Genomic DNA, 21563 nt, shown 5'->3' with positions numbered 1-21563 from the left:
TTTTTGCAAAATTGTACAGTATCCCAGTAGAATTGTTTCCTCCTTTTCCGAAACCTGAAGGAATGGTATTTTGAAGCACCAAGTCTCACTTGTGAGATGGAAAAGGCAAAAGAAACAGACCTTTGAGATTATAGAAGCATGTGCTGGGGACTGGTCAAATGCCCCAGACCATACTATATACATACTGTTGCATTTTAAAATAATATGGGCTAACGTGCTAATATTTAACATGGAGGGGTTGAGGATCCTGACCTGGTAACATGTCATAAGATCAGTGAGAAATGATTCAAAAGTGTAATTAACAACTCCTTACACTGAACAATGTGTTGAGCCTGCCCTGATCTCTGTGCCGTTGCTCTGGAGTGCTGTATCAAGGAATGACATGCATTCTGTGCCAGAGCCTGGACAGTCCATAGCGAAAACTCCTCATACCTTCTTACTAAGAATAATTGAGAGGATCTAGAAGCATGAGTTCAAACTACAAAAAGATGGTTACATGATGCAAGTAGCAATAAGGAACACTGAAACATTGCAGGGATATCCAGCTATGGAATGCTGTAGTCCACCTGGCAGAAAAAAGAAACGGGAAAAGTGCCAGAGTTGTGCATCAGATGCACCAGAGCATGGACACAGTCATGCTCGCTATGCAAAACTTGTCTCCAGTTTTAAAGCATTTATATAGCTGCAGGGCAGATACATAGGGATTACCACTTAAAAGGGAAAATGACATGTTTTCTATCATAAATGAGATTTTATTATTACTAGCTTCTTGATGACATTTATAATTTCTAGTCATTTTTATACTTTACACACTAACATGTATGATTTAGTATGCTTCTCCCTCTTTAATTCTGTGACAGGCTAAATTCCAGTGCAACGACATTAGCTCACATCAGCACGTTGTAAGACTTCTGAGGCTGGTGGTAGGATCACTTAAGCAATATAACTGGAGAATAATTCCTCACAGGCAAGTACACAAATGACCAGATGGCCTCTCCAGTTTATGCAATCTTTAATTTTTTTTAAAAATTTTTATATTGGAAATGGAAGTTGCTCGGCCTATGTGATTATAGACATGTATTTCTACACTGACTGCACCGCAGATATGTTAGCTGTTCTAATAAGCTTCTGGAGATCAGCATGCTGGATGGTCCCTGATGGGGGAAAAGGAGTGAGAAAGTACTTTGCCTGTTCTACAGGATTTCCTTAGGGAAGTTACTTCAGCATTCCAGACCTTCATTTGCTTTCTTTAAGTAGTGACCTGTGCATCTATTTCTGATTTCCTAGTTTTAAATTTATTGTAGGACCAGCTGCTGCTTAAGGAGACGTAGCACTGGAGAAGACTTAAGTGTGGGTTTAGGCCACTTCGCAGGAAGCTTTGCTTGGTGGACGGCTGTTGCAGATGGGCGAAGAGAGTCACACTTACCCGTGACTGCTTTTTACTACACGCGGGACTGGCTGGGTATGATCGGCAAAGGCAAGTGTTTGTCTCTGGGTGGGCCAGCAAAAAGTTAGTTTTTAAGCGTGTGGGTGCAGCTGCCTGGCAGAAACGTACTGCAGTAAAATCCTCCAGAACTGGAATATGGCTGTCTAAAAATAATACGTAACAAAGGGTGTCCTTCGCCGGGAGATCCAGGAATAACTTGCTTTTGCTTGGGCCGAACGTGAGGCTGTCCACAGCTGATTTGCAAGCAGCCGCCTGACCGGGGACCGCGCAGGAGCTAACTTGCGAGCACGTTTTCAGCGTAGGGCTCTCGGGCTCGGGCTGCCCCCGGAGACACAATAAACGCCGCTCGCTGGTAGTTGGGAGCGCTGGTTTTGTAACAGGCCGCGGCCCGCCCCCGCTCCGTCCGCCCTGCGCCGGGGCGTCTGAACGCTCTCGCCGGGGGCGCGGCGGCGCGGCCCGGCCGGCCCTGGGCGGGAGCGCGGCGGGCTCGGCCGGCCCTTCCCGCCCTGTGCTTCCCCCCACCCCCCACCCCCGCGGCGCGGCCCCGTCGGCCGGAGCGCCCCGTGCCGGCCGGTGCCGGGCCGGGCGGCCCCTCGTGGCCCTCCGCCACCCGGGGGCGGGGGTAGCGGCGGCGCGCAGGCCCCGCCCCGCAGCGGCGGGGCTGGGCGGTGCCTGGCGCCCTCACGTCCCTTCCCTCCCTCTCCTCCCCCCCCCGTCGGCGCAGCGCTGTGGTGAAGCCGCATTGTTTGTGCCGAGGGGGGAGGGGAGCTTCTCAGCCCCGGGAGCTGAGCGCCGAGCCCGCAGCCGGACGGCGACCTGCGCCGCGCCTCACGAATGCGCCGCGCCCGGCTGCAGCAGCAGCCCCGCACCCAGCGCCGGGTCGCCGCCGCGGGCAGCGCGGCCCTCGCAGCGCCCGCTCGCCCGCCCGCGGCTGCCGGACGCGGGGCCAGGCGACAGCACCGGCGGGACCTCCGCCATTAAACCGGCCGCAGCGTCGGCCGCAGAGGCGGAACGGGAGGTCTGTCAGCCGCGCTTCGGCGGCTCCCACAGCGTGAGTGAAGCCGGGCGGGCGGCGGGGGCTGGCGGGTGGGGGCTGCGGGGCCAGGAGCCGGCGGGTCCCGCCGCGGCGAGACGGAGACCGACGGGGGGGGGGGGGGGGAGGGCAGGGCGGGCTGGGCACGGCGGTGGGGAGAGGCGGCCGGGGGCGAGGCGGGCGGGCGGGGAGGCTGCGCGGGGGGGAGCCGAGCGCGGCGGTCTGGGGGAGGGCGCCGCTCGAGCTGTTTTGTCAGCCGCCATATTTGTGGGCCGAGTATTTTCGCGGAGGGGAGGGAGGTGACTGTTGGGAAGGGCTGGAGCTGATGGGCCTGGGCAGGAACCATCCTCCCGGGGGCCGGGAGGGGGGAATGTCGGGGTCGGGCAGGAACCATCGGCGCGGAGGGGTGTGTGCACGCTGGAGGCTCCCTGGGCGTGGGCAGGAAGTGCTCGCGCAGGACCGGCGAGGGCGGGCCCGTGGGCGTGGGCAGGCCGCGCGCAGGGGGCGGCCGCGCCGGTAGCCGGGCCGGGGGCGCGGGAGGGGGCGGCCCCAGGGATCCCGCCCCGGGGGATCCCGCCTCGCCGGCCCCGGCCCGGCAGGCTGGGCCGCGTGAGCCCCGGCCCCTGGCATTCCCCTGAGGGGACTGGTGCTGCTCCACAGCTGACGCCGTGGGTGGCGGCCGCCCCGTGCTGGGTGTAGGCAGCGCTTGCTCACCTTCCCTCATTGTCTAGGGGCGAAGAGCATTCCTGTGCCTTTCTCTTTTTAATGGTCTGCATGGAAGTGTCCATTGAGAATGGAATTCCCTCTTTCCATTGAGCCGGGCGTCTAGGGGCCAAAGGCAATTTATTTGCAGAGGAGGAAGGTAACTAGGACGGAGGCTGTAAAAGGAATTTTTACCATACTTTTCCTGTTGGCTTTAGCCGTCCTGCACGTTGATAACAAGTATATCTTGCCTCATACCGCGTATTCCACACAAACAGCTGTCTTCCTGTGCTTTCATTGTGGTGAGGGAAAGCGTCTGCTGGTGACTTTCTTCCCAAGCAGCTGATGCAGTTCCAAGAGAGGAAAGCTGTGGATAACTTTCCTGTTTTATCTCCTGCAGTCTTCGAGTTGTTGTAAAAGACAGAAGAGTGCTAACAGAAGTGCATGAAGTAATATCATTTTGCTGTTAGTGTGATATCTTTGTTAATATTGAATGGCAGCTCTCTTAGTTTACTCTTTTTCAAACTTAAATCCCTGGTCTTTGTTCCTATTAATCTACGGGACACTGGCGGGTGGGGTGGGAGAGAAAAAAGATACCTGATAATTAACTCGGAAAAGCAAACCAATTGCCAGTCGTGAATTTGCTATGCAGAAATCTGGTCTTTATCTGGAATGCTTATGGGACATTTGCAAACAGAATTTGGAGAAACAAAACAAAACACTCCTTTGGCTTATGGAGCGTTTAAGTTATTTGTGCTAAGTTTCTATGAAATTCGGCCAGAGTACTACCAGTTCCACTTCAGTGTTCGTTGCATTGAACTTGTAGGGTATCTATTCTGTGTTCAACTGTGATTGTGATTTGCTTCCTGATTTAGCTTTATTCACAGTTGAGTATTAAAGGGAAGATGTTTAGGTGTTAGCTCAGTCGGTTTTTATCATTCTGGTTCGTACAGCTTATTTGACTTTTGTCATAGTTGTCCTAACTCTTAAAGCAAGAACACTTGTGCTTTTGAATATTTTTCTTCCTGTTCTGCTTGCGGCCATGCTTAAGAAATCTCGGGAACAGAGGGGGATGGAGAGCTTGGAAACCTAGCGTTAATGCTTTATTTTTTTGTGATACTGGGTTGAGTCAGATAGTGAAGTCTGGACAAGTTGCACGTGTTTTTTTTTTTTAGTCTCTGAAGGCTACATCTCATCCCTCCCCCAGTATTTTCAAAACAGTCGCTATCCTTATGAACCACTATGAGTAGATAAACAACGAGCTAAGTTGCAGGAAGGGTCATTTAAGAAGAGAAATACAGACTTTTACATCTAGACAGAATTAAAATGCAGTTATATGAGGTAAACATAATTAAATAATTTGTTTGGTGACTAAATTAAAGACAGATACTAAAAAATGCCCATAAAATGAAACCATTCTGATCTGTAGTAGATTGCTGTACATTGACACATCGGTGTATTTTAGCTGAAGAATCCCTCCTTCCTTGTTCACAATAATAAACAGAAATTGCGGCCGTTGTTTTATCTTTGCCTCTGAATTATAACATCTGTTGTGAAGCTGGGAACTAACTTTTAATTCAGGTTGAATTATCAGTATGCTTTTGTTTATTGGACCTTCTGTAGCAGTATTAGTGGTTTAAACTTCTCTGCAGTTAAGAAAACAGTATGTTTTAATGCTGTGTTGTTTTACAGAATTAAAATACAAAGTTTTTTTCCCAGCTTGTTTGACGAGATGGAGCCTTTTTTATTCGTGTGTTTATATAGAGCAGGTCAGAGTTCTGTCATGATTAAGCACTGACTGTTGTCTCTTTTTGTGCTTGTGCTGTAAAAGCAAGTAGTAAAGGTTAAGGATTATTTGTGTAAAAGTCAGATCTGTAAGCAATGCAATTCTTGCATGAATAATAACATCAGCTTAGGCTGGGAAAACAAGGTCAGTTTGCGAGAGCAGATAGATCAGACCCTCTCAAAAACTAGTTTTAATGCTAGCTGACTAAGTCATTTAGTCTTCCTGTAAAAACAGGTCCTTCTGAAACCAGGACAACTTTGAAGGTTCACCTTTGTGGCATCTAGACTTAAACAAAAGGTAGGCTACATGGAGTAGTTTATGTAATTCTTCCAGGCCTTGCTGTTTTTTTCCTAAAACAGATAAACTAGTCATTAACAGTAGTTATGTTTTGATCTCTGCTTCTCTGCTATTTGGCAATACATGCTAACAGTAGTTGCACAACACTGACTTGAAGTGCCGAATTGAAATGGTAAGGACCTAATAATACTTCAAGCCAGTGATTAAAGATCAAGAGTTTTCTGTAGCTGAGGTTGAGTTTTGCTATTTGTTAATGATTTATTAGGAAGAAGGGGGGACAGAACTTTTAAACTTGACCTTACCAGTTTTGTAATAATTCAAACCCTCACAGGGGAAAAAAAAAAACAAAACAACCCCAAACAAAAAACCAACATGAAAATGTCAAAAGCATAAGTATGGAAGCTTTTAATTAGAAATTTTATAATTAAAGCGCATACTTGTCCTACTAATGGTTCTTGATGGTTGGGGGAGGGGGGAAGCTACCTTTTGTATGGTTTGTGGAATGATTTTTTTGCAGTAGGTGATGAACTTGAAAATTACATTAAGGAACTTGGGATTGCATTTAAAGACAGGGAGATTTTTACCTACCCCCGTTGCTCTGGGAACAACTCTAGAAGAATATTGAGGGAGAAGGGGGTGTGTGTACATGCACCCATACATGCAGGGAGCATGTTTTTGCTGTAAGTCAAATCTGCTTTACAGGTGGAAAAACTAGTTGCAGTCCATACTGCGCCATATTGGGCACTGCAAGTTCGGTTGTGTTCTTGTTACTTTGTAAAGAATAATAGGCTCTTTAAGAATTGAGAAAAGTAAAACAGCAAAAGAGCCGTCAAAAGTGCATACTTGCCAAATTTGGAAGCATGCGTGTTTTTCTAGCTTTTAAGTATAGCTATAGTAATTGGATTGTTAACCTGACTATTTCAGATTGCAATGGAAAAAACTGCAGGGAAGACTGTTTTTCTTTCACAATTTTGTTCTTTTGGGGGGAGGTCTGGAGAAAGTAATCTAGCTGTTGGAAAAAAAATATTGAAACTGCAGACACCCTTAAGGTATTAGGAAATACTGTATTGAAGGTTTTATTACAATGTAACAAGTGTGATATTTTGTTTCTTTTTCTGCGGCACAAAGAAATGGTTTTTTCCTCATGCAGAGGTCTTACAGATAGCTCTTCCGTAGGATTTTTGTATCAAGGATTTTGCATAGCTGTATTTACTTAGAGAAGCTGTTATTTAGGAGATCTATTTATCATTAGGTTAAATTTGTGCAAAACTCTGTGAGCAGTCCTGTTGAGTAAGGGTGACAGGCTTTTATTTATTTATTTATTTTTAAGTTGAGTAGATATGTTGAGGGCTATAGAGCTGAAGGTTGGGGGTTTTTTTGCTATAATAAAGCTAATACTTTAATATGAAGGTTTTGAGTTGTAATACTAACTGTTGCTCTAATTTTAGGTAAACATTACCAAATGAGGAGAAAAGGAAGATGTCATCGAGTATCGGCAGCAAGGCATTCTTCTTCCCCGTGCAGTATTAAGCACTCCCCCACACGAGAAACCTTGACGTACGCTCAAGCTCAAAGAATGGTTGAAATAGAAATTGAAGGTCGCCTGCATAGGATCAGTATCTTTGATCCTTTAGAGATCATTTTAGAAGATGATCTTACAGCCCAGGAAATGAGTGAATGCAACAGCAATAAAGAAAATAGTGAAAGACCACCAGTTTGTCTAAGAAGCAAGCGGCATAAAAATAACAAAGTGAAAAAGAAAAATGAAGCTCTTCCGAGCTCACACGGTATACCTGCTACAACAACTCCTCTTCCAGAACCAAAAGTACGGATTGTTGAATACAGTCCTCCTTCGGCTCCTCGGAGACCTCCAGTTTATTACAAATTCATTGAGAAATCAGCAGAAGAACTTGATAATGAAGTTGAGTATGACATGGATGAAGAAGATTATGCATGGTTAGAAATAATAAATGAGAAGCGGAAAAGTGATGGAGTGTCAGTTGTTTCACAAAATATGTTTGAATTCCTTATGGATAGGTTTGAAAAAGAGTCTTATTGTGAGAATCAAAAACAGGGTGATCATCAGTCTTTAATTGATGAAGATGCGGTGTGTTGTATATGCATGGATGGTGAATGTCAGAACAGCAATGTAATCCTGTTTTGTGACATGTGTAACTTAGCAGTACATCAGGAATGCTATGGGGTGCCATATATACCTGAGGGCCAGTGGCTCTGCAGACACTGTCTGCAGTCCCGTTCTCGGCCTGTAGACTGTGTGCTGTGCCCAAACAAGGGAGGTGCCTTTAAAAAGACTGATGATGATCGTTGGGGACACGTGGTGTGTGCTTTGTGGATTCCAGAAGTTGGATTTGCCAATACAGTTTTTATTGAGCCAATTGATGGTGTCAGGAACATTCCCCCAGCCAGATGGAAGTTAACATGCTACCTCTGTAAACAGAAGGGTGTTGGTGCCTGCATCCAGTGCCACAAAGCAAACTGCTATACTGCATTCCATGTGACGTGTGCTCAAAAGGCCGGTCTATATATGAAAATGGAACCTGTGAAAGAACTAACTGGCAGTGGGACAACATTCTCTGTAAAAAAGACTGCCTATTGCGATGTACATACTCCACCAGGTTGCACACGGAGACCTCTAAATATTTATGGAGAAGCTGAAATAAAAAACGGTGTTTGTAGAAAGGAGGGATCAGTCAGAACTGCTAGGTCTACATCAAAAGTCAGAAAAAAGACAAAAAAAGCCAAGAAAACGGTGGTTGAACCCTGTACAGTTATGCCAACAGTATCTGCTCCTTATATCCCCCCCCAGAGGTAAGCAAACCATCCAAGTGAGAGAAACCTCTATTTAATTATCTGTTTAATTTTAAACCAATGCTTTTAGATCCCAACTTGAAGGAAGCTTTTGTGCATTTCTTACATGTTTTACTTAAAGGCCATACTTGGAAGATTAATGTAAATTATGTGCATTACACTTTTGTGAAATTGCATTAAAAATGCAGTAACTTCCCCAGAGAAGTCAGTAAGTGGTCAAGTGGTCTGTCTTGTCCTCAGAAACCTTTTTTTTTTTTTTTTTTTTTCTCTTGTGAGACCAAATCATGTTTTGTGTTCAGTTGTTGTCATTCGCTGTGCTTTTGAGAATTAACTGCTGAATTCAGAATAGCATATGTAGTTGACCTTCATTCATATTCAAAAAACAGCCAAGCTCAAGGTTAACTGTATTCCTAATTTGGGGAATCTCAACTTCTTTTCCTAATTTTAAGAGCCCCAAAATGAAAACTACATTTGCATATATAAGATTTGAAAGTTGTTCCTATACCCTAAATTAAGTATAAACTTGTACTGTAAGATCTATATAAGTAATAAACCGCCCCCCCCCCAACCCCCAGGAAATATTTTCTTTGTGGGACAGACTAACTTTTCAGGAAGTTCTTCCTAAATTTGCATTTTGCCTTTTGCAAATGCAGTAGTATTTATCAAGGCTTGGCTGAATTTGGTACTTTGCAGACTTGTTTTAGAAAAGTTACAAGTAAGTGCTGATAGTTAATAATAAGTGGTTAATGTGTTCTTAATCATGAAACCTGAAATGAGTGTGCCCTCCTGTTCAGTGATGCTATCAAATATCTGTCCTGTAACTGTAGTAAAATGTTTGTTTGAACAGAAATTAATTAAGGTTTGTGACAGAGTTTTAATCCTAATTTTGCCTTTGCTTACAAATTTATACTTTGTAAGAAGTTCTGTTTATGCTGATTTTTATATTAGTCTTCTGTGGTTCTGGCAGGAGCTTTTGTTATGAGAATCCTAATATATAAAGCATGAACACCAGAACTGTAATCGCTCTTTATGTTTAATTCTATATTTTTGTATTTTAACAGGGGTGATCGGGGGGGCTGGCAGATGGTCACAGATCTGGTGAAATTAGTGAAGTGACAGATCAGAAAGCAGGGTTGTTTCAAGTGTTGTTTTCATAAGTAATAACAGAATTGGAGCAAAATTATTTTTTATTTTATTTCAGGAGTTAACTAAAGTTCATGCTGAGTTTTTTAACTTAGCTATATCTTAATTTAAAAGAAAAGTAGCATCTCTTCTCATATTTCTTTCAGTTAATCTGAGTTATGTATTTTAAAAGTTGAAATTGTTTCTGTGATTTGAGCAATGATAGAAAGCTCTGTGGCAGAAGGATACAGTTTTGGCTTTACTGAATGTTTGAGACATACTGGGTGGAGAAATGCAAGAGTGGACTAGTGTCAAAAAATGAATTTGTCTGTATGGGATATTTGTTTCGTTCCTAATGTTTTCAACATCAATATGTTTACCTCTTGAATTAAACTTGCTGATTTAAGAACAGTAGTTAAAGTTTCTTAAAACAAGCACCATTTCCACGTGCAGGTTCATTGTTCGTACTGTGATAGGACTCTGAATGCTCAGACAGGGAGGGCTCTTAAAATAATACAAATAAACCATGCTTCTTTAAAAGCAGACTCCAAGGTCTTAGGTATTAGACTGTTCAGGCTGATTATATTAATCTAAATAAAAGAGATGTTGAGAGATTGCAGTCCTTTCCTGTAATAATGTTTGTTAATGTAAGTAGCTACCTATTGACTGACTTTGACAAACAGCCTTTAGCTGCAGTGTATTGTTTACAAACATCAAATTGATGGCACTGTTCTTTGTTATGATTTGCTTGGTGAAATGGTGTATTTAATTCAGTGATTAACTGCAGAAAATCTTAAGTTGACAGTAAGCAATTAATACTGTTACTTAAACAGGTACTGTTGAGGGGGTTCATATAAAAGAGTTTGGCTTTGTCTTAGGGCAGTCCTGATTGGTGGTGTAGTGTATTTTTGTTTTTTTAAGACAAAGTAAGAAAGAACATGAACTAAGTGAGTTGAGGATTAGAATGTATAGCCTCTGGCAATTCTCCCCATCTTTAACTTTCATAAAAGCCAGACCCTAAAAGGATATTATCATCAGATTTTTGTTTATTTGTTTTTAGTACTGTCATTAGATGCCAGGAACAGAAATAAAGAGGTTGTGTTTTGTTTGGGTTTTTTTGTTTGTTTGTTTTTTTTTTTAATAAGGACTACATTTCTTTCGAAGACTGCAGAGAGAGATTAAGTTTTATTTCTTTTATGCTTAGTTTCATGTTACTGGACACAAGTCTAGTTCCTGTATTTTATGTCAGAAGTGTGAAAAATAGGCACAGTTCAAAACTCTTAAACGTTGTAAATTGCTTGTCTTTAGTTGAGGGAGACTGTTGCTTAAGTACTGTTTGACTCTGTAATGTGAATGTCCTTAGGCCTAGAAAACTCTGATACCTGAATTAAAAGCAAAATAGAAATGGGCATATTAAAAGGCAAAGTGAATATGCTTCAGATCCAAATCTCAGTTGTCTTAATTTTCTTTGGCTGTTCTTTTTTTTTTTTTTATTCCCCCCCACCTCCTTAGAAAAACCCCTCTGTGTTATATACATACTCGTAAACTAATAGAATGATGTGGATCATTTCTCAGTAGTCTTCATTTAAATGGTCCCTATTCTCTGATCTGTTTTTTAATGTGCTTTTTTTAACTTGGAGCTGAAACATGATTTGCCTTTCCAGAGATCTTGAGGAAGAGCAATTAAGCTATTTATGCTTACTGTTTAAACAGTACTGCTTTTTTACTAAATTATTTGAAATGAATGTGTTTTTAGCTCCTTGACATATAGCTGGTTCTTTAGAGTTGGTAGCTGGAGAAGTATAGAAATATGAAGATTATAATGAAGAGGAAAATACTTGGCAGATTTAGTCCCTGAGCGCACCTGCTGAAGCTTGAGGAAAACCGTCCTGCCATTTAAGTTTAGTTTAAGGTGGAAGAATTGCATGCTGTTTCCTTACCTGGATAGTGAGTGTATATGAAAGACTGGGCATTTTAATAACACCGTTTGTAATAATTCTGTTTTCTGAAATACCTATCGTAATGTTCAGGGTATGTTAAAAAGACTGGTGTAAAACAACATCCTTCATATTGTCTACACAACTTCTGTACCTCATGAATTTCTGTATCAGCTTATCTATAGGTCAGGTTTCTATGCTACTGCCTTAAATGATTTTGAGAGCTGTACACTTTTCAGTTGCCACAATGTCTTACACAGATGTCATACTCTAACCTTTTTGCTGTTAAATTATGTGGAAAATGTCATTCTGTAGGTCTTTTGTAATTAATTATATGGCCTCTCGGGCTGTCATCTGTGAACTGCTCATTTAAGAGTGTAGGATCAGAAGCTGCTAACCATTAATAAGAGATGAATGCTTGCTTCCCCTGTCCTTTGGTTTTGGTTTTTCTGGTTTTGTGTTTTTTTAATGCTGGGCATCTATCTGTCCAGTTGCCTAGGTATTTTAGGAAGTCTGTACCTAAGTATCCACTTCCAAAGTTGCAGTAGATCATGTCAGAGCCTTAAGGTGACTATGGTTTTCAGTGCTCTCAGTGTTGACTTCTTAGTAACTTGCTTTAGCACTTGTAATAATAATGGGACCACCAGGGAACCTCCTATGACATGCGATTTGCATCAAGCCTTTTGGCTACAGAAGTGTGTTACCTCTTTACTGGGAAATACCGTTCGTTTTTTCTTGAAATACAGAACTGCTGAAAATTATTGCTTACATGGATGGTACTGCTTGCATTGAACAGGGCTTTTTTGTTGTTCTTTCTTTGTTTTGAAAAGGCAGAAATGAGCTTAGTCTAAAGTCACATGTTTCTGAGAAGTGTCAGAGCAGCTGTGTTATGTGCAGGGGTGAGTGGAGAAGACACTTTGAAACTGTACCTCTGTATGGGAGGGACAGGCAGAACTGGCACCTGTTGCAAATGGTTCTCAGAAAAGTGGCTTCCAGCTGCCACCAACTAGTTTGTCTGAAGACAGTGGCAAATTTGTTCTTGCGGTGTTCATACTCTTTGAATTTTGCCTGGGAGATATTTTTTTTTAATTTTTACGGGTACAGAATTTCCCAGTTAAGAAATCCTAACTTGTAGGGCTGACTTGACAATCTAAATCTAGTTTCTTGCCTATGTTAATTATCTTGTACAGCCCCTTGTGCTCCATGTCTTGGGGATTTTTTTTTATTCCCCCTGCTGCCTTATTCAGTGAGTAGGATGGGTACACAGAGAAGAGTTGGGGTGTTAGCTGTGAAAATTACCTGGTTTCTCTTATGTTTGAGTGCTTGATCCTTTAGTATAACATAGTTTTGGTGTAGTCTTTTAATCTTATATGTTGAAAGAGGCATTTAAAATTTGTTTACTTCATGAAAAGCAAAGCCAGTATCAATATTCATGGTCTCTGAAAATGTTGTGAAACTAGGATATTGTGGCTGTATACTTTGGGGAAACTGAATGTGATGTAAAATACTTAATCTTCAATAATTTTAAAGTTACACTGAGGTACAGTGTAATCTGCTGTATTAAAATACCATTCATGCAAGTATTACTGTAAGTGAAAACAGAGATTTTAAAGCAAATATTTGCTTTCATCTTTAGTTTTAGTTTCTACATGGTATATTTGTAGTGTCTGAAATTAAGAAAGCATTTGAAATGCAATACTTGTACAGAGAGCAAAAGATAAGCAAAAAAGCTCCACTTTCATAACAAGGTGGAATGAGGTGTTACACTTGTTTTCCATGTCATATGCATCAGTTGTGTTGTGTCATATTACTGGAAGAGAATTAAAATATCCTTATAAAAGTAGGTAAGTAGTGGGCAGATAACTGAGCAAAAATTGCTGAGACTCTTAAAAAATATTTTCAGCTGTCTTTAGAAATCAACATTTATGTACTGTGCGTTAACTGATTTTTCTATGTTGACCTCTGCTTTTATTAGAAAGCACATTACACTGGGTAATAAAACTGGATCTGTTACTGTATGTCTCGAGGCCAAACCAATACTTCCTTTTGTTTTAGAATTTATCCAGATGAACTATCCTGAACTTTCTTACCAGATAATTAAATGTAGCCTTGTTATTTCAACACAGGAATCTTGATTGTCTCTAAAATGAAGTATGGATCAAAAAAATAAATGAACACAAAGTGATGAAACGCAGCATAAACAGAAAGGAACATTTACAAGGCCTTTGAGACACTGTTAGCCTGCATTCGTAGATGATGCTTCTTAATCATATATGTGGGTTGTGGGTTTCTTCTGGGGATTTTTAAAAATATTTTTTGGGGTACTGGGATTTTTTTTATTGCTTTCAGAAAGCTTTTAAGTGGGGGAAAAGAACAAGAAATGCCACTTAAAATTCAGCATTAAAAAAGCCATTGAAAAGTACTACTAGAGGCTGGCTGCGTTGTGAAAAAAATTGAAAGCTGAATAAACCCAGACTAATGTCTGTTAGCTGTTTATCCTTGAATATACATGTATGTATACTTTCACAAAATCATGCGGAAATACTTTAATTGCAGGAGACTATGATGCTGGTATGCCTTGTGGCTGTACCTAATAATTAAATGATGGAATCACCTAGGTAAAGTGGGAGGAGATACTAGCAGTCATCATCCACTGATGTTTCTTGTAAGATTGATTCTCTTGGAAACCTTTCTGATACATGTGGAAACTACTGCTGCTGTCATCCTGACCTCTGTGTTTAAATAAGAAAACAATTTTCACCTGAATCAAGAAGAAAGCTATTATGGTGTTCACTAACTTTGGTGCAGTGGTATTTAGGAAAAAGAAAAAAGAAAAAAAAGGTAGCTTTAGAACTTTTATTTTCAAGCTAGTTCATCTTGACTCTGGTTGGCTTGTTAAATGGGAATTAATGTGTGTTAGGAAGTGTGACTTTATTTAATAGTTGTAAAAGTGGATCTTGATTTTTTTGAGGAAAAAAAATTGGGAAAAGACTTCTGTATCTGGTCTTAAAAGCCACATGTTGATTGATGTCCAAGGGGTCATTTCCCCAGCTAAAAATCCAGAGGATAGAATTGCTGTCTCGTATTCACATATGCCCTTTTCACAAAGTGGATATAGGAATATGCAGAACATAGAATATTTTTTTTCTTTTCTCTTTGTTTTTTTTTGCATGTACAGGGCAAAGAAGCTTGAAACAGAAATTCATGTTAGATATGTCTGTAAAAGGTGCATCGTTAGTATTCTGTGTGTCCTCTAAGGATTTCAGTCCACAATTAATTATATATGTGATAATGCAGTTATGAAGAACAAAATTAATGTGTTTTTATTTTTTGATACTTCTGAATTTCCCCAGTTATGTGAACTTTCATGAAGAGGGTTTTTTTTGGTGGCAATTAGAGGGCATTGCCTTTTGTAAGTGCTATACAAAAACATGATTTGCAGAGTGTGTTGTCTGAAGAAATATCTCCTGGTAGTTTTCCATTCAATGGACAAGTTAGAGTGCACAAAAATTAGCAGATAAATACCGATATTTCTTTTTATTATGGATTTTTGATTTATACTTGTATCTTCTGCTTTTGAAGGCTTTTGATGAATCCTTTTGAGATTAGATTTCAAAATCATGTGTAGTATGGTTAAAAATACTATAAAAAAAGAAGTACAGAATAATATTTTGAGTAATTTTAAGGAAAAGGCATGACTCAGTATTACGTGTAGGAAGTGGCAGAAGTAAATCTATACATGTGATTTTTGTGAGAAGGCTAAAGAGGTTTTCCAATGTGACAGGGTGGGGTTGGTTGGTTTTTTTTGTATTTTTTTTTCTTTTTTATCCTTATCTAGAGGTTTGGAAGATCACGAACTTTGTTTCTATTCTAACAATTAAGTAACTTGTTATAGCTAATGGAGAATTGACTGAAATAACACAGAATTTTCTTAACTCTTAAATACAATGTTCTACTTTCCTGTCCAAGAAAAATTTTACAAGCTGCTTGCTCAAGTAGAAAAATAGATGGCTGGTTTCATAGTCGTCTGAAGCAAGAAAAAGTGCTTCCTACATGTTCAGTCAAAACCAAATACTACTTAAATACCAGTAAGTGCAGAATAAAGAATAGGAACCTGAAGAGACTTTCAGGCTTAGGAAGATGTGTCAGTAGATAAAATATATCCTGTTGGACTTTTCGCGTAGCAGAGAAAGGCAAAATCAGTAGCTAGAATTTTAAAATATACAGACAAAAAGGAAAGAATGTGAAGGTGATTCAAAACTGTTAGACTTATGAGGGAGGTGATCTGGGAACGGGACGTTTCTGTTTCTTGAAATCTTCAATACAAAATCTGGAAAGTAGATCTTCAATACAAAATCTGGAAAGTAGTTATAATTAGGAAAGCGTGTATTTGTCACATGGGGACTCTGCAGACTTGTGTTCTATAGAAGTTTAAATGAAATCATTGTCACCCTTTCCGGGATTTGATATGCACCCTGTTGGATACCCAGCGGACTTCTGCTAGTTACAAAAGAAACCTTGTCCTTTTTCCAAAGGAAATAAAGACATGCAAATGGACTCCCATTTTTACTTACTCATCTATCTGTGTTGTCTTGAAAGCTGATCAAAAGGTTTTCTTGCTTTTGGGTTTTTTCTAGTGAGGAAGCAGTATAATAAGTTGATGTTTTGGTTTTTTTTTTTTTTATTGAGGGTATTACAAATGCAGACACAGCAACAAAGCTGTCTCCACTGTGGGTGTTTTTTTTTGTTTTTGGTATATGGAAAGGCATTGTACAAACAATGATAAGCATCTGCTGCCAAAGGTTCTCTGCGAAGGGTAGGGTTTCATCTGTCCAAGCAGGCTTTCTTATCATTGAAAGCTGGATTTTTTTGATACGGAACTAGGAGGAATAGCTGGCAAGGCCCCAGAATTAATTCCAGTTCCCAAAATAGACACTTCCATAGCTTTTTATTCTGTTTGTTCTGTTAGTTCTTTTCCAGTTAGTGTAATTGGAATTACCATAGTCGTTTGTAGGTAATTTTTTATTTCTTTTCTGCTTCCTATGAGTCTCAGTATGTTCTGTGGAACTCTACTGAGCAAGGCTTGAAAATTCAGATGTTCTTGAAAGTCTGTTTACTTTTTAGCATTTGTTCAATTTAGATTTTTTTTTTTTTTAGTTCTGACAGGTTTTAGAAACGTATCTGCGATCTTTGTGTGGGAAAATAAGGGTATTTTATTTGCTCAGTAAAGTGGAACTTAATGTGATCGTGTATGGGTATTACCATAGTTCAAGAGAAACTGGTATTTTAGTGATACTAAATAAAATATAGTCTCAGTTTTTTGTGTGTACCTTTAATATAGCTATGTTAGATAAAGGAGGATGCAAAATAAAACTGATGAAACTGGAGGCTCAGGGGAAGTATAGTAATTAAAATACTAGGTTTAGTTCAAGTTTGAAAATTGATTTGTTTTAGTGGGTATTTGATCTTACTTGATCTTACAGATTTTCATATTAAGTTCCTTCTGCAAATACTGGCAACAGCACGTACTTGCTTAAGGAAATTTTCTCTTCAGTTTGTTTTGAAAACTTGAGAATGGAGATTTGCTATAGAAGTCTGAATATAATATTGAAATTATATATGAGACTAAAAACCCTGTATGATTTGTGGAGCGGTTAGTGATGATTAATAGAAAAGTTGCTGAATGTCATTTACTTTCTAAGGTTAAGCTGCCACATAGTCACCAAAAATACTGTTTTCACTTTTTCGTGTAACCAGTTGCTGTAGTTGCCACAGTGACACATAACAAACTGGGAGAGGAAGGCAGTCATGAGTAGGAAGAAGGAAGCTGTGAGGTTACAAATATGAGAGGATCATATCTCTTATGTTGACAAAAAATACTTTATGCATTTATAAAAAATGAGGAAATACAGGACTGAGTAACACTTAGCTTTCTCTGAATGCTTTGACCAGTGCATTAGGAGTATCACTCTTTACAGGGTGGATTATCCATCAAATGTCTCTGTGTGAATAGAGGGTTAATGTAGTGCAGCATATAAATTACAGTTTCTCACCAAAGCTGTTAATTTTCATTTTAATTTAAATTTGAGTTTGCTTACTCTTTCAAAACAAACCAATTTCTTCTTCTCGTCCTTGTGTTGCTTTTGTAAATGCAACATATTTTTGATGCCATAATTTATGCTTCAGCCTGAACTATGGTTTCAAAAGGATCTGTGTTTTTTTTCTGCTCTTCATTAATGCTTTTTTCCCAACATAGATGTAATTTTTTTAAAAAAAATGTAGAATATGCAGCAAACTCCTTTAAGACGACTAATAATTTAAAAATTCTAGTTTGACGGTTTAATTTCAACATTTAGAAATTTAGTTCAAGCTCAGGTAGCAGAAAGGAGCTTGTCCAAGACTGGTGCATACCTGTATGCCTTATTTCATGCTTTTGTGGTCAGCTTTGCTGTGGCTGGACGTATCTTTGTGGTGAGAACCTGTTTCCTAGAATGGTAGTGCTGCCACGGGTAGGAGCTTCTCTATCAATACCCAGTCTGTGCTACTCCTAGCGTTCTACAGCAGTGGACAAATTGTGTCTTATTTTCTCAAACCAGTTGTATTGTCTGTCAAAGTGTTTTGGACAGTAAACGTCTACTGGGAGTATCTGACAAAGCAAAAAGGTGATCAAGAAATTGCTATAGTTAGTGGGTTCTTAGGGTCTAGCAGTAGATAAACATGTTATATCAGTAAGATCATAGTGTAGAGGCTCTGTAGATAAATGCCTTGTGAAGAGCTTCTGACCTTTGTATTTTGAGAAACTAAGGGGTGATTGGTGGTGTATTGCCACTACTGAAATCCGGTGTCTACCTGAAGTATGAACAGCCAGTATTTGTTTGGGTTTTTTGGGAGGGAAGGCAGAAAGGAGTAGATTCTTACCCCTTGTTAAGTAGTTTCTTCACTCCAAATTATTCTCCTCCAACTTTCAAAATACAAATAAACAGAAGATATCTTCTGTGAACATCTTTACTAAGCTTATTCTAGCACTTTACCATTGTAATTATCTATGAATAGAATGGTTTGTTATGTGAATGGGCAAATGTACTTAAAGCTGTAATTAAAGATGTTTGCCTAGTCTTGCCACATCTGATGGGTGTGAAGCCAAGGCACCTTTCTTCATGTTAAGTTATGATTTTCTGATCTTTCCAAGTAGGTATATATTTTGCTAAGGCTTTTTGACTTGGTTCAGTAGGTTTTGCTGTTTCCAAGAGATGTGAAAGTAATTATTTCATTTTGATTGCATTCTATAATTAATTGTAATTCTGTTGTGTTTGAAGTTTAATATGGTCACATTAAGGTGTGTTCTGCATAGAGTAAGTCTTTGTGGAGCTTGCCTCTGCCCTTCAGTGAAAGACTTAAAAGACAGTCCTAAGCCCATCTTGAGGCTTTCTCACCTTTAAGTTAAGCTAATTTTTTTCAAGAATGCCTAACTGGCTTAGTTATTAATCGAAAAAAATATGTCACTGAAGAACTGAAGGACACAGTGGGACTGTATTTTAAAGAAAACCTGTGTTTGCTCTGTCTTTACGACTCAAAGCTCTGTAGCTACAGTTAGCATAGCACTGAGTAGACCTATATTGCACGTTACCTTCTATGCAGTCCCAGAAAAAACAACCAGGGATAGATGACCTTTGGTGAACTCAGGGTAGACTCACTTATGTCAGTGAAAATCATCATTGACATCTCCCAGGTGTTCTTAAAATTAACGTTTTGCCCAAGGTTTACTTACACCTTTAAATTTTAATTAGGTATTTAACTACTTTTCTTCTGTCACTCACCTAAGAAACTGCTTTATTTCTAATAATAAAAGGGAAAAAGCAGGAAAAGACTACTATGTGTGTATGTTCATGTTTTGGGGTTTGGGTGTTTCTTGGGTGTTTTTTTTTTCCCCCATTTAAATGCTTTGTGGTTGTGCTCTACAAATCAGACACTTCTTGAATTTAATTTTTCCTATTATGTTATTAAATTTTATTTCTCTGATAAACCTCCTACCATTGTAGAGTTTTGCTATGGGCAGTAATATACTGAGTGAAGAATTGACAGATTTCTGTTCATTGATACTATCTTTTCTGTAATTTTTACATTCAGCTCAGGGAGATCCTTTCTCTCCAACTCATCCATGCCCTCAAACAAATGAACAATCCCCCTAACAATACAGGTGGTTGGTGCCTTGGGGCATCTTGTGTTAATTTTGCAAGGACTGTCACCTGTGACAAATCCCTGCAATATCATACAAAACCAAAACTTTTTAATTCTACAACCATTAACTTTTTTTGGAAATATTTTGCCTTGATTTCTCACAGAGAGTTGAAGATCTGTTTCAGATAAACTTTTTTTTTAGGGCAAGTTTTGAGAGGTTAGTTTTCATGTGTGTGACTTGGAAATATTAACGTGTCATTATTCAAAAAATAGTCAAGATTGTTGTGTGTAATATTTATACAGCACTTTATTATTTTTAAACAGAGGGTATGTAAACAGTATTTGCATCTCTTAAACAAGTTTGAAGAACATACTACTTATTTAATCAAGATGCTTTGCTTAACTGTATCATCCTCTCTTGCATCTTTTCTGTGTGGACATTTTTATTGTATGTGTGGGGTAAAATTGTAAGTGTTCTGTTTTACATTTTTTGTTTGCTTTATTTACCAAAATTTAATTTTAGTAGATGAGTCATACAAGCTTTTTGTTGCATGTTTTTATGTAAAAAGTTTGAACATATATTATGTTCAAAATAAATTACTAATTGTGTGTGAAGGTGGTAACAAGTTGTCTGCAAACTTTCGTAGGCATTTAGAGCTTTATTTCTGATTGTATTTTCAATAGGAAAATTATGCTGAATAAAGCTTTATTCACAGCCCTAATCTGGGATTGCTCTTGGGATAATGATCATGAAAAAAATTGATACCCTTTAGCTTTATAAAGTACCTGAACATACTTGGTAGAAACCACAGTGTCAAGCAGATGTATTTGATTGTAATGTACTTCTCAGAAATAATTGTACTAAAAAGGATGTCATTGAAAGAAATTAGTAATCTGGTGATCGCTGCTGTTACGTTATACATTCATGCATATCTGATGTTTAACTTCCATAGACAAATACTTTCTATACTTTACTGTGAAAAATACAATCTCAGTTTTTCCATATTTTAGATTAAATAAGATTATGAATCAGGTGGCCATTCAGCGGAAGAAGCAGTTTGTTGAACGAGTTCACAGTTACTGGTTGCTTAAAAGACTGTCTAGGAATGGTGTTCCTCTGTTGAGAAGGCTGCAGTCCAGTTTACAGTCACAAAGAAACACACAACAGGTATGTGATACACTTTTTACTTCTAAGAAGAAATCAGAAAATCTCTATTTTATAGAGTAAAAAATTAACCAGGAAACAGCACAGAGTAAAAACTTTCTCTTCTTCAAGACTGAGTAAATTCTTTGTCTTATTTATTCTTAAGTAATATGACCTATATTGAAAATCAGACATTATTTAATCCATTTTAATTTGTGAGGTAGAAAAAAATATTTGTGTGGGTTTTTCTTTCATTTTGCTTAAATGTTTCACAAAAATGCTGTCACCAAAACTATCCTAATACCATTGTTCATTGACTAGTATTGTGTTTGGAACTGACTCAGTGTGCTGTGAGTTAGTAAAATAAGAAATAAATTTTGTTTTAAATTCATGAAAAAATGTAAAGCAAATATAATCTTCAATACTTGTAACTAAGAAAACGGGTATTTTTACTTCAGATCCTTATTGCCCGTCTTGTTTGGTAATAACAGAACAAAGAACAAGCTGTTGATGAAGTTCAGAGACCCGTTTCAACTTTTAGTTTCACTTTTGATGTAGTTAAATTGGATTGTAGACAAGCATAAACATGCTGGTATTTTGTGAAAAGTCAAACTCATCCTAGATAAAATATGTCTAGGTTGGTTAAAGTTGTATACATTTACCCATCAAAATTGCTGAAAAACAGGAAAATGGTCACTCCAGATGTGTATCAGATTCAGAAAGTGTTACTCTTCTGCTTCCCATTTTTGTAATATGAACAGCTCTTCAGTGATGTTAGAGGGTCTGGCAGGTTTTTCCTTGTTTTGGTTTCAAGTCACTGGGTGTCTTCGAAAATACTTTAAAAGGTCTTTTTCTGAATCCCATGTATGGATCCATATGTGTAGACCTTGAAACACTGTGAAGCATCATAACGTGGAAATTCTTACTGCATCCCAGTTACCTTTTCTAATTGAACTGAAAATGTTGCTGACAGTGTTCTTTCCATTCTCCAGGTGTTTGATTTCCGGTGGAATTGTTCATGTAAAATAGCCTCTAGGACTTAAGAATGTATTTGATAATAATTCACTTGTATTAAATTGAGGTTGGTT

The 21563-nt window shown here is 39.1% G+C and overlaps 1 protein-coding gene across 6 annotated transcripts in view; it reads left to right on the top strand.

Moving 5' to 3' along the window:
* Positions 1-2143: 2143 nt before the first annotated feature.
* The window catches only part of BRD1 (bromodomain containing 1), a 63929-nt gene continuing 44509 nt past the window's right edge, over positions 2144-21563 (top strand). For 2 of the 6 annotated variants that reach the window (XM_055807716.1, XM_055807713.1), the window contains exons 1-4: positions 2147-2498; positions 5203-5265; positions 6714-8094; positions 20343-20499. In XM_055807716.1, coding sequence (XP_055663691.1) covers positions 6728-8094; positions 20343-20499 — 1524 coding nt within the window. In that variant the 5' untranslated portion in view covers positions 2147-2498; positions 5203-5265; positions 6714-6727. Of the gene's footprint in view, positions 2499-2844; positions 3343-5202; positions 5266-6713; positions 8095-20342; positions 20500-21563 lie in introns of those variants that run through there. The other 4 variants (XM_055807718.1, XM_055807717.1, XM_055807714.1 and 1 more) reach the window with 4 other exon arrangements.

This window comes from Falco peregrinus, chromosome 6 (assembly GCF_023634155.1).
Source record: "Falco peregrinus isolate bFalPer1 chromosome 6, bFalPer1.pri, whole genome shotgun sequence".
Taxonomy (NCBI): Eukaryota; Metazoa; Chordata; class Aves; order Falconiformes; family Falconidae; genus Falco; species Falco peregrinus.
This window is presented reverse-complemented; position numbering and strand designations above follow the sequence as displayed.